The 13,520-nt window shown below is 37.9% G+C and overlaps 1 protein-coding gene across 5 annotated transcripts in view; it reads right to left on the bottom strand.

Annotated features, from left to right (window-relative positions):
- Nucleotides 1-149: 149 nt before the first annotated feature.
- Nucleotides 150-13,520, bottom strand: part of LOC108094493 (protein bunched, class 1/class 3/D/E isoforms) — a 100,610-nt gene continuing 87,239 nt past the window's right edge. For 4 of the 5 annotated variants that reach the window (XM_017195084.2, XM_017195090.2, XM_017195091.2 and 1 more), the window contains one exon: nucleotides 150-1,762. In XM_017195084.2, coding sequence (XP_017050573.2) covers nucleotides 1,298-1,762 — 465 coding nt within the window. In that variant the 3' untranslated portion in view covers nucleotides 150-1,297. Of the gene's footprint in view, nucleotides 1,763-4,491; nucleotides 5,129-13,520 lie in introns of those variants that run through there. The other variant, XM_017195093.2, reaches the window with a different exon arrangement.

Genomic DNA, 13,520 nt, shown 5'->3' with positions numbered 1-13,520 from the left:
CGTTTGCAGATAGTTTAAGAGTTTAACAAACAATTTCGACAAGCTTTCATTTTGTTTGGTTGTTGATCTTTATCTTGTTTTTGAATAGCTATACAATCTTTAAAAATATAGCGTGAGAATATGCTAGAGTTAATATAATTTTCTACGTGTTTCGTTATCGATTTTTGTTTAATTTGAAACATATTCATATTTATGATTTAGTTAATATTTGCTGTGTGTGTGTTTTTTTTACAGTAAAGGTTAGAATTAAAAGTAAATTATAAAAATAGCAGCTGGCCTTTTCTTGTTTCATTAAATTGTATTTGTATTTATCGATCAAAGTTGAATATGTTTGGAAATTTGAATCCTACTTTCCTGTCCTTGCTTCTCTGGTTTGCTTTTGTTTTATACAATTTACATCTTATGTCTCTGACTGCACAATGCAAATTATCACATATTTTTCAATAAATTTCCCTTCTGTCCTTCTCTTTTTCTTTCGTGTGTGTGTTTTATTTTCCCTGGCACTCTATTACACTTTATCGATTTTTATAGTTCTGCTGCTGTTTTTCTCCTTTGGCCAAAAACTCTACTTTGCTCAAGTATTATTTTGCAGCCATTTCTTTTTTTCAGTGAGTGGTGTGGTGTGTTCTTGTTCTGGGTGTGTGTTTGTTTATGATTTTCATGTGTTTTTTATTCGTAGCGTTAACAACGTGGAAACAAACGGGTAAACAAAAATAAAAATTATTAAACAAAAAAATGGATGCGCAGCAGCGCGATGTTTAAAAGAACTCCTATACTCGAGTTAACAGCGGACGGTAACAGCGCCAGCCGCAGTCGCTGTTAGCGTGCAGTCTATCTGTGTGGGTGTGGGTGTGTGTGGGTTGCATGTAGATGTGTGTGGTGTACATGTGTGAGCGTAGTCTGTAGGAGTGTGTGTGTGTATGTGTTAAACAAATATCACAATCGAGAAATTAACAAAACGGCGGCTGCAGCAGCTTAACAGCCAGCAACAACGCAACAGTGCTTTAACAGCAGGTTAACCTAACATGGCGTTAACATATTTGATTGGCACCTGTGCCGATTCTACTACTGCTGTTGTTATTGTTATTGTTGTTGTTGGTGGCCTAATACTTTTTCGCTGCCCTCCTCGGCCCCGTCTCCTTGTTGGCCAAGAAGGAGACTGAGGCTGAGTTAACATTACGGTTGTTTTCATTCTTAAAAACGTTCATTTTCATTTTTCCCCCCACATTCCAGACCGTGGGCGTTGAAAAAAAACAAACTCTGTGGCTTCTTCTTCTCTACAACGGCGGCCCACAGCTTAGGACATGGGACCGTTGGCGGCGGCCACCGCTGTTGCTGCCACCGCCGCTGCCGCTGCTGCTGCTGACGTCACCTGCTGCTGCTGTTGCTGCTCGACCACAGATACCGTTACTACCGCTGACTCGACTGCACTGCCACCATTTTCGGCACTGCCGTTCGGAATGCTCGTGGACGCCACCGCGGACGCTGGACTGGTGGCCACACCGGCGTTGACCGCTCCACTGGCCGCCGCCGCCTGAATGGCGGGCGTGGCTGGGGGCGCGGCCACTGCCGCCGGCTGCTGGCTGCCGGCGATCTGGAGCTGCATCTGCAGCTGCTGCAGCGTCTCCTGCGGTATGTTCGACTTGAGAATGTTGTTCTCCAGCTCCAGCTTGTTGATCTTGTCCATCAGTTCGGAGATGCGCTCCTTCAGCACTTCCACCTCCTCGCGCACCGCAATCATGAGATGCGACTTGACCAGATCCTGAAAGAGCAGAGGGGAGAAAGTTGCTGGTAAGTAGGGTGCTTGGTAATGGATCTGTATTAAATTTAGTTAAAGAGATTTTCATCAATTCTAGGTCAGCGTAGTCATCAATATTTAAAAAAAAACGCTAAACTATCTATTGTAATTCTTTTCTGATTTAAACATTTTTTTTTATGTTTCGAACTCGTACATTTGCTTATGGTAATGCCTAATTTTGAGTAATAAAATTTAAAATACTGTTCATTTTAGTAATACACCTTTTGTAATTCAATTCTGGTTCAAACATTGTTGCAAAAATTACTATATCAGTGATTCCTCAGGCAAACAATAATTTGCCAACCGCATAGCAAATGAAGCATTTTTTGCGGTTTGCATCCCCACTTATAGCTCAGTTTGTAATCCATCCCAAGATAATTATGCACTAAGTTATAAATATTTACCCAACAGATTAACAGTGGGCCTCTGTTAGTTTAGCTCAACTAACATCCTGTTGCCACTTGTAAAATAGCTTTGCATTGCGGCTGACTCATTTTATTCAAGAGATCCAACATGGGCCATTCATAAATCACATTTTGTGCCAGCAGTGCGAATGTTTGCCCAATGTGGCGTGTTCGCTATATATTTTGTGCTTTATTTGCTGTGCAAATGTAAATGCTTCCCCGAAGAATCAAATGCTTTCGTGTCATTGTCAATGCCACAGCCGCAGAACACGTCATCGAAACCGACAAAAAAAAAAAAAAAAACACAAAAAAACAAACCGAAACACGGCGCACACAGCCAACGTTCATGGCTCACCTGGCTGCCATGCACCTTGTGAAAATTTAATAAACCCATTAAAGAGGCAGCGGAAAATCGAAAGGAAAACGCGTGCAGACGAATAGAATAATCGCACAGGCGTTTCTGTTTTTTTCTTTCGTTTTTTTTTTCGTTTTACTGTGCATTTAGCGGCACGTGTTCGGGTGATTTTTCCCATGTTTAATGGGGAAATGTCAATAGACCAAAACGAGCTAACGGGTTAGTTTTTTTTTTTGTGTTTGGGGAGGAAAAATGTTGCCTGTCGGCAGTTCCGTTTCACGAAAGAGTTTTCTTTCTTTCTTTCTCGACTCTCCACCAACCAATGCGATCTCTATAAATAGTCAGCTCGGATGCTTTCGTCGTCGTCTTCACTTTCAACAATTTCTTTCGACATTTTCTTGTTGTTGTGGCCTGGTTTTCTCAGGCACCGCAAGAAATAAAAGTTGAAAGTACGAAATCGTACAAAGAAAAGCAAACAGAAACTGCAAAAGGATATGCAATGCGAATACGTCAAAACAAAATTAAGCACGTCATTATGAAAAAGCGTTGATACGCCAATAAAAGTGCTTAAAATAAAAACCTAATTAATTAAAGAACTCTGAACCGAGCGGGCACTCATACGACGCACTCATTAGTCATACTTCAAATTGTATACGATATACGGTGGGTACGAGTATATATGTATCTGAAGAGCATGAACATGAGGCATGGAAAGCCATCGGAAAGTCGCATGTTCTGGCAGCAGTGCCAAAAGCAATCGTAAGAAATAATATTTCGCACGTTTTTCGCCTGTTTCGAGGCGAGCTAATAAATAATTTTGTTAAAAATACCTAATTTTATTTTTAGACCACACACATTCCCTCGCTTGACCGATCAATAAGTGCCAAAATTACCAAAATAAGAAGTGGATGAAAAAAAAACAAGAAAACAGATTTGATAAAACTCGTTGAAGACAGAAATTTGTGAGAAAAAAAAAGATAACTGACAACAATAACAGCCGCTTTAAACAAATTCAAACCGGTTGATACCGCTTCGGCTTGTTAACAATGAGGTGCAAAAAAGGCAAAAAACGAACGCAAAATATTGCTTGACTTTTAGGGGAGAGACCCCGGATGCCCTCATATCATTAAATTGTTATTCAAAAACAAAGGCAGGTGTGTCCCAATCTATGTTTTTCTACCATTCTTTAGGGTTTTATCAGCATTTTGCACCACCTTGGGGTAAAAGAGAAAATCTCAGCGGATAAACATAGGGGTTATCTCCTAGAAGATAACTCCTCTGCTCAGGTAAGAAAAGTGTGGAAGCACTTCACTTTAGAGAAAATAAATGCTAATTATACACTCTCGGGGGAGATACACACACATTAAGGCCGCAAGGAAAAGAGAGACCTTTTGGCCCGGAGAAGCGGGCTGGGTTGCTACTTCTGGGGTCAGGTCACGCGCTTCTCCAGAGATATATCCCTGCTCTCGAAAGTCTCCTGCAGTTCTCAGTCGCTTTGATTTTGATTTTTTTTCGGTTGCACTTCTCAAACAAACATGGCGGCCACCGCATTGGGTTTGAGGTTTTTTTTTGTACACTTGTCGGAGGTCCTTAGGTAGAAATTATGTGCCTTTGTTGAAGAGAACAAAGGACTTTTCTTCTTTCTTTTCTTTTTTCTGTTCAAAGCTAAGGAAGTGGTGTCTGTCTCATTTTTTGCACTCAAGTTAGAGTAATTTTTCAGCGAAAATAAATTGACAAGTGACAGCACAAATAACGTTTCTTCATCAGTTTTTTTTCTCTATTTTCGGTTGCCTTTGACGACATTGAAAAGTCGCCAGAAAATCGCCACTAAAACGCGCGCAGCCTCACGAAATTCGAACAAAAAATCAATAGAATTGCATCTAGTCAAGGTAAACTGGGGGGTTTTTTCGAGGGGTTCTGCGAGGTATACATACTTTTGCATTGGGCACCATCACATAGCAGGGGCTGTCGTAGCCCTTCTGCCAGATCTCGTAGAGCCAATTTTCTGGCTGACGCAGCGACATTGTGCCCATCATATTTGGCTTTGGATTTTTGGGTTTTAACGTGGTATTCACGAATACGATATTTTTGGTTGCTTTTTTTGGAGACTTTCTTCTCCCACTCTCGCACTTTTCAAATATGTTTCAGTTAGATCACAGATAGGTTTTCAAATGTATTTCTGTATTTTCACTTCTTTTTCTTTTCTTTCTTTCTTAATTTTTCTGGCCTTTTTCAGGCTGCGTGTTTGTATGGCAAAAGTTTAGCAATAACTGAATTCACTGTTCAGCTTTTGAGATTTACGAGACCGGCGCAGAGCTTTTGCGATATATATTCGAGCTTTTCTCGATTTAATTTACTGCTTTTGGCGATTCGCGTCTGCTTAAAACGAATTAATATAATTCACGAGTCTCTTGGCTTGCTTGGTTTTTTGTTAGGTGTATAAAAAGTAATTGCTTTAGCTGTGTAATTTTTTTTCTGAATATTCAGTATATAAAACTGGTGCCAGTTCCGTAACTTGACGATGTGGCGGGTTTTGAGTGGATCTGGCGACTGAACGTCTGTGCAATTAGCGCGGATTTTATATAAAATGGCAGCGGTGGTAGAATGAGTACAAGGGAAGTCTTATCGGCTCCGGCTGTCCGTTACGAATACCTAACTTAACAAGTGCGAAAGAAACGGCAATAGAATATGTTGCCTATACCATAAGAGGTGCATTAGGCCTAAAAATTGTTTTTCTTTTTAATTTTTACATTTTCGAAAATCATTTTTAATCTATCGTTAAGCCTGCATTGTAGATTTTTTTCCCACATTGGTTTGCCTTGCTAAACATTTTGGTGCATTTATAAACTTAACGGACTGAACCCGAGCGGTTCACCTTATACTTATTCTTTCATGCCAGCGCCTTTGAGTCAAAGAGAGCGCTGCTCTCTCTCATTGCGCACTGGGCGCGCTCTCTGCGACGCTCTATGTATCTGTATCTGTAGCTGGCCGTTCGACCATCAGCATTTGCCAGATACAAAGATACTGAGACACTGAGATACGACTCTCTGTTTGTTTTGACGCGCCACTCTTTCCCGTGTTTTCTCATCAATTTACAAAGACTTCCACTATTTATTCAATCCACATATATATGTTTTCGGCTTTGGGCTGCTCATTTGCCAAAATGTTTGACTGAATTTCCGAGCTGCCAGCCGGTTTTTTGTTTTTTATAAAATGTATACATATGTTTTTCAGCTACTGCGACGCAAAAACTTTACGACACTTTTGTTTATCATTCGCGCCTCACCACCCGCTCTCCCGCTCGCTCTTTTATTTTTTTTATTCTATTTTGTTTTATTTCTTTTTATTTTTTGGTTGGACGTTCTTGTAGATACTTTTTCGCTTGCCACGCGGTGGGTTTCGATTACTTCGGCATTTCTTTGGGAATGTGTGCGAATGGGGTGGGTTTTCTTACCTTTTGCGCATTGCGTTTTCCCCCTAACCGAGTTAAGTCGGTTTCGGTAAACAGTAAACAAAATTCCTCGATAAAACTCAAAACTTTAAATAATTATGATGCGAATTCAGAAGGAGAACCTAAGCATTATTGTAATTTATATTTCTCATTTATTAATAACCACCAAACCATGCTTAAAATGTATTCCAAAAACCCTATTTCTTTTTAAGATGCAAAAAAATCCTCTGTTTCTTTAGCATAAAAATGTACTAGAATAAATATTATATAACCCAAGCCTTGACACACAATTGAACATTTTTTCTCCAATGACAAATTTGTGGAAAAAATTCAAGGGCTTCAAAAAAGGAGAGAACAAAATGAAGAACCCGCAGAACAAAATGTACAAAACGAAATAAAAACGACAAAAACATGAACGGAACGTATCGATTTCACGCGCATGTTGAAGGAAGCGTTTTCTGTCAATCCAGACACGCCATATAGATTTCGATCTATATAGGAACCAACAATAAGCTTGACGAACGGCATGCAACGCATCAACAACAAATTGTTTAACAAAAACGAAACAAACACATCCGCGTTAAAAATTATAAAAGACAAAAAGAAAACAATATTTTTGTGGACGATTGCCGGAGAAAATAGCAATTAAATGCACATTTAAATAAACAAACAGCAGGCGTTAAAATAGTTTGTCAACAATTGTTGGTCGGAAGAGAAGTTTCCTAATTGCTACGCAAACTGCGTAGATGGGATCGAGTTGGAATTGTCAATGGGTTGGGTCTTCGTGGGGAGAAGTAGTGGGTTGGGTTTTTGGGGTGGTGAAGGGGAGTTTCGGAAGCTGAGTGCTGAGTGAAAAGGGGCGTTTGTTGCATTTTTTAAGTAAGACCTTAGAGCACTAGTTTCTTAAACACTTGCGGATGTAAAGGTTAAAACAAACAGATTAGATATTTCCATATAAAAAATTAATGTCTCACACAAATTGACTTCAACAATGTAGAACAATTGCTCTAAAACCTACCTAACTAACCCTACTAACAAAAAAGGAAATTGATATGTTATCAAAAATCTAAAAGTGATTATAAGATATAGATTAAATTATAAATGATAACACTATCAGTTTGTATTGTCTATAGGTTATCTTGATTTTCAGCCCAGTAACGCAAAGCCGTATCATCAAAATCTGCAATCAATTCGGAAAATTCTACAAGCGATTCTAAAAAACTTTCCTATATGGCCGGCTTGTGTCAGTTCTAACAGCTTTTCTGTACACTCATATTTTGCATGCATTTGTTGACGACTGTGTGGGTAAACAATATTCATTAAAGTGCCGCGCACATATTGCATACAAAATCAGCAACAATAACAATGCACATTCTTTGTTTCTGTATTTGTGTTTTGAATCAACAAATGAAAATTTTGAAATCGTCGCCGCGTCTGGCAATCAATAAAAATTAAAACGCAACTGAGAAAGGGGGAGGGTGCAAGCGAGAGGGAAGGCGGTCTAGAGCGAGCGAGCAACAATAACAAGTCCGAATGTTTTGTAATAGACTGACCACATCCCAAAGAAGGGAGATATCAAAGGGGGCAAAAAAGGGGGAAGGAAGGAATCTCACCCCCACCCAAGCTCACACTCATAATAAGATTGTACACACGCGGAAAAGTTATAAAATATTTGAAAAATCAGAGAAAACAAAACGTACAAGTTGGGGGCGAATGGAAAGTCGGGTGGAAAATTACAGCATTGCTGTTGTGCATTTCAGTTGTTGATTTCGTTGATGCTTTTCTCACGCCCCCAACACGTGGTAGTATTTTCTCTGTTTTGATGGGTGTGGTGTTAAGCAGGTTCGTGTTTACGTTACAGGCATGTATCGAAAATATCGAAAATGTTGTCGATAAAAATCGTTGACAACCTAAGTGGGATTCCACGTGTTTTGTTTTATAACTTTGTCAAAAAAGGGAGAGAAGAATCCCACATAATGACGTTAATTAAGTAAGTTTTGAAACAATAAAGTTAATTTGTTATTATATTTTAAGAAGCTTAATATTAAATTGGCATACAATTATTACTTTTATCATAAACGACTTCTGCTATTTTTTGACGTTTTTTTGTTAGCATGCTTTCATGGAGATAAAAAGCTTGTCTCACATGCAATACAATTAATTCTGATTCATTTAGTGGCGCGTGTCATATAGTTGGATGATCAGCGGGGGAAAGTCGGGGAGTTTTGTGTGGGAAAATTTGTAGATTTAATGGCAATTGTTTTTGTATATAGTTAGCTGGACTTTGGGGCCATATTAGCTAGTTTTAATTGGTTTGCCTAAGCCGGAGTGCTGATAAGATAGGTTATCACTTTATAAAACCTACAGCAACAGCTTGACAGGTTGTCTAATGTGCAACCCTCGAAAACACAGCTATAAAATCTAGCAGAGTGGAACAAAGGGGTAAACGGAGGGCAAAGTGAGTCGCCTCGCAGTCTCCGACATAATACACAATTCATAACAAATTTGGTAGCCAAAGGTGCACCTTATGAGCAACAGTGGGTGGGTGGGGAAAGGGAAAGGTGCGACAGGCAGTCTCAGACTCAGTGGAAATTTACAAGTGTTTTCCTATTCAGACAGTCGGGCAGAGAAGGAAGACAAAAAGAGGGACAGAGAGAGAGAGAGACAGAGAGAGTGAGAGATAGAGGCGAAATGAGTTGACAGTGGAAAAATATTGTTTATTATTAATTTCAAATTTAAAGTAACCATTCATACAGCAAGAGTTATTGAGAGGCTGAGATCTTCAAGAGGCAATGCTCAAGAGCTTGGTGGAAAATTTATCAAAACACTTGGTAAGTTTCCAAAGGCAGCAAATAAAATAAAGGGATTACATAGAAGAGCATTGCCAAAAATGAAATTAAGTTTAAGCTGCCCAGATCCAGAAAATATTTAGCCAATCTCAACAATCCTCTACATTCCTTCTTAAATTTTCCATTTTATACCACTCAATGTATTTTTTTCCAATAAATAAAATTTATTGAGCTCGTTTAGAAATTCCAGTTTTTACTTTGGTCAATCGACAGAAAACGTTTTGATTAGTGATTTCCTTATATTGAAAACATTTGCGTGTGTCTCTCAGTATCACTATCTGATAGATACAATTAGACAATTACAGCTGACTGACGGCTCAGTACAAATTGATAAGGCTCTGTGAGAGCAGAGTGAAGAAAAAAAAAGAACCCATGCCCCCATTCAATACACGTGTCTGCCCCAAACGAACAACAGTCAAGGCGACACGCGCCAGTCAAAAATGTATAGCTAATTATATGGAATATGTATGAACAAAATCTGGCCTACTTTAAATAAATCATTAAAAATAAAATATATATATACCGGTCAACATATCGATACGCCTACGCAAAATACAAGGAGTAACAAAACTATTCTTATACTTTTCTTGTTTATCTGTAAAGATTTCCTCGTTTTCAAATTTTATATATGCTTTTTTTGGGGTAAACAAACTTTTGTTGATTTCAAGACAAGATAGAAAAGAGATCTCACATATAATTCTATACAGAATGTTTGTTCCATTTGCCTTTGGACACGCGAATCACGCAAGAGGTGAGTGGGATGAGCAGGCTGATAAGAAATACATTAAGTAAATCGCATTAACGATGCTCCACCACACAGTTCAGCTAGACAAAACTGATAAGAGCACATAAACAGATGAATTGATAGTGTTTCAGTTTCAGTTTTCTGTTATACTGAGAAATGCTGCTCAGAATTTTCGTTTTTGATTTGCTTTTAATGAATTTCAATTGTCGGCCATTTAGCAGCCAGTTATACGTCAGCAGCTGTGTAACAACAAAATTGAATAAAAATCAAAACAAACAAAGAATTCGATGTTGAGTTGAGTCTGCTTAGAACAAGTTTCGACTGTGATTAGCTGGCCTTTGCCTAATATATTTTGATAAGAGCATTTTCTAGTTCCGTTTTTATATAAAGGTGATAAGGGCTTTTTATTGTGTTGAGCGGTCATGGGAACACCTTGAAGTCAGAGTCGAAAAAATATATATTTATTTGTGTATTTAACGGGGCCTGTAAAGTCCAAGCAGCTGTCTGTCAATATGTCCATCAATCGGTTTCCCTTTCTTTGACTATGACAAACATTTGTCTGGCAACGTTATTTGGCACAAGCAAAAAAATACGTCTTCGATTTTCGGAAATTGCAAACAGATGATCGACAGGTGTGGCGTGATCGACAAGAAAAAAAGGTGAGTGAAATAGTGAGAATCTGGGAAAAGCAAACAGGGCTAGCCAGAAAAACTATTATATAGCCTAAAATTGGTCAAGGAATTAGTTGTTTAGTCTACTATAGTATAAAGCAGTAATTTACGTTTCAAGAATGTTTAAAAAAAGGAACGAATTTTGTTAATTCTGAGTGCTAACCAGCACTTAGTTTATATCTTCCTGACCGCACCAGAATCAGCCGCAACAGGTCGTAAAATATATTTCGAGTACTTGTTTTTTCGAAAACTCATCACATGCGAAACTAATGCGTCAGTCGGGGCAGGAACAAATATATAAAAATAAAAGCCAACAATGCATTCAAACCGTCGGGCTGCTGCAGTTTTGGGAGAGCCATTAAATTTTTATGGCGCCACAGATCGGACATCGTCTTTCAGTACAGGTACTTCCAGGTAGACAAAGATACAAACACAGATACAGATGCAGATACATTTACAGGTAGGGGCCCGCCCGCTAATTGCATTCGAATGCGCACGAATTTGCTGTAAAGAGATACGACCACGGCACGTGTGGCTAATTAACTTCTGGTCGAGTGTCAAGCCTCGGGAAAATGTCTCGACTTTTCAAGGTTTATACGCTAATATATTAATGTGTCTAACATTACTTGGAAATCCTTTCTATATAAACCATTTATCTCAAACGTATATTATATATCCAATTTTCTTGGTTTATTTTTAACCAGTTCAGTTGAATAGACTTTCATCTTGACCTGAATTTTTCCGATGTTGCTATTTTTCTGTTTGCTTAGAAAGTCGTGTTTATTTCGGTTTAATAATAAAAACTCATTGAATCTGCATTGAATTTGTTTTTGCCCCTCGTCCTTGTGACCATTTTTTGTACTATAATTTAATTAGAATTTATTTGACAATTGCCGACAACATTTTGGGTTAAGGACAAACATGCAAAAAAAGCAATTTACCCATCAAATTTAACTTGTTGAGATCGGTGGCATGGAAAATAATACAATTCACTATTTTTAAAGATGTCATCTATTTAAAAAGTATACTTTTAGTATTCTCTTTTGCTCTATGAGATCATGAAATTTGTTTTTAAGAAAAGGAAAAGGTTTAATAAACAATAAATTGTCTTATCCATAAATGTCAGCTCTCATAACCGATCTCTATAAGGTTTCCCCGGAATACGATTAAACCTAACACATATTTGGTCACAAATCAAAAGTTCTTTCTTCCACCTCTGCCAAAAGGGTCTTAAAACTTGGTAAACAAATAGGCACCACAAAGAGGAATCATCAAAAAAGAGAACTACAAACAAAACAAAATGAAGAGCCCCCCAAAAACAACCATTAATGAAAAAATTAAAACTCGAAAGCGTACAGAAAAAAAGGCCACAAATAATCATGAATTATTCAAGGCCAATCGAGGCAGTCACAATAACACTATTTGATATAAGTCTGTGTGTGAATATCATTCGATTTGTGTGTTTACTATTTAGTGTTCTGCACCCAAAGGGGACTTTAAAGCTTTCGGCAAAATAGTTCAGTTCTCCCCTTTTTATTCGCACTTCTCGGTATACCCTACAAAAAGGGCTATACAATTCGGGAACAGTTCCGTAATTTATTAATACAATAAATAAGATATAACACAGATAGAGTATTTAAATCTTCGGTTGAACAAAAATATATTCTTTTTATCATGCTCAATTTGAATGATACATTTTGGGAAGGGGATCCTAATGCGAAATAGCTTAATTATTTTGTTTTTCTAAATATGTTTTCTTTCTATTTTCGGCAATTAGCTGTCAGAATAGACATATTTTGCTATATCAATAACTTTTCAAGATGTCAACATAATTTTCATTCCTTCAATTGTTGTACGGAATTTTTCTGGCTTTTTCCCCTTTTGTTTTGATTGAAAATTTATTCAATTTGCGTGCGGAATAATTTCAAGTGTCTCATAAGAACATCTATATGTTTTCAATTGTGTGTATATATATGGGTTAACTAATTGACTTACGCTGACCATAAAACAACAAAATTGGCTGTTTTAATTTTATGAAATTTGTTTTGCTTACCTGCAAAGAAAAGAAGCAAAGTAAAGAGTGTCAAAAATATGTAAACAAATTGTTGTCGAAAATAAAATTCTAGGAATATATATCTACCTATGAATAGAATAAACACAATGTGGAATATTTTTAAATTTTATAGAGTACATAAACATGTTTTTATGATAACTCCAAATCTGACGAATGAAGTCATATACCAGACAAACATTGCCTTTAATTGGGTATTCATGCATATAAATTTATTTAAAGTTGGTTATGAGCCGGCTTTTTTCCGGTATTAACCACTTTCTGTCCTGATTTCGTTATTGGTCTTTAAAAACTTAATTGTTTTGGTTTGAGAATGTTTCTCAAATAAATTAACATTCGTACATATTTCCCTAAGAATTTCCTAAGCGGAATTTTCCCCTGCTTTCTTGGACAGCGAAACAAATGTTTCTCAATAGGGTTTAGTTGAGTTATAATGCGGAAGCTAAAGTCGCCACAATTTCATATGGGGGTCTAAACACACAGACACACACACACGCACACACAAAACTAGACACATATCTCTTTGATATATTTATTGGCGTTTTGTTTTCGTAGCGAGCGAGACCAAAGGCGGGGCTATAAAAAAATAGAAATGCTTGGGTCGGAAGAAAACTTTCTGTGGGGGCCTCAAAGTGCCAGTTCGCTTTGTGTTGTTTCAGATGACATATTGGTGTCAATTAAAATGCAAAAGGCCCAAAAAATAAAGCGAAAGACAAAGGCAGGGAATAAACAAACAAGCCAACACACCACACACCACATTAATCATCAATTGCAAAATCTTTTTTAAGTTTAACGATGAGTGAGAAAGAGAGGAGGAGGAGGGATATCGCGATGTCTCGGGCCAAAACGCGTTTCGCGTCGGTGTGTTCGATCATGGCCAAATTTAAATCATGTGTATAAGTCCGACGACGGTTTACCAGGTAAGTAGGTGTGTCTCGGCCAATTGCCAACGCGCACGCCACGCCACGCACACGCAGCGCATTTGTGATTTTCTCAACTCAGTCGAGATCAGCTGGGTCCAGTTCAGATCATTTGCAAGTGACTTGTCGAACAGGTCCCCAAAATAAGAGAGAAACAAAAACAACAACCCAGCACGGGTCGCACCTCAACTTGAATCGATTAACGCATGTATTTAAATCAGTCGATGGCGCGCTGCCATATATAATTTATTTAAGT

The sequence above is a fragment of the Drosophila ficusphila genome, unplaced genomic scaffold (assembly GCF_018152265.1).
Source record: "Drosophila ficusphila isolate 14025-0441.05 unplaced genomic scaffold, ASM1815226v1 contig_607, whole genome shotgun sequence".
In the NCBI taxonomy this organism is placed as follows: Eukaryota; Metazoa; Arthropoda; class Insecta; order Diptera; family Drosophilidae; genus Drosophila; species Drosophila ficusphila.
The sequence above is the reverse complement of the archived record's forward strand: the minus strand, read 5'-3'. Positions and strand labels throughout refer to the sequence as shown.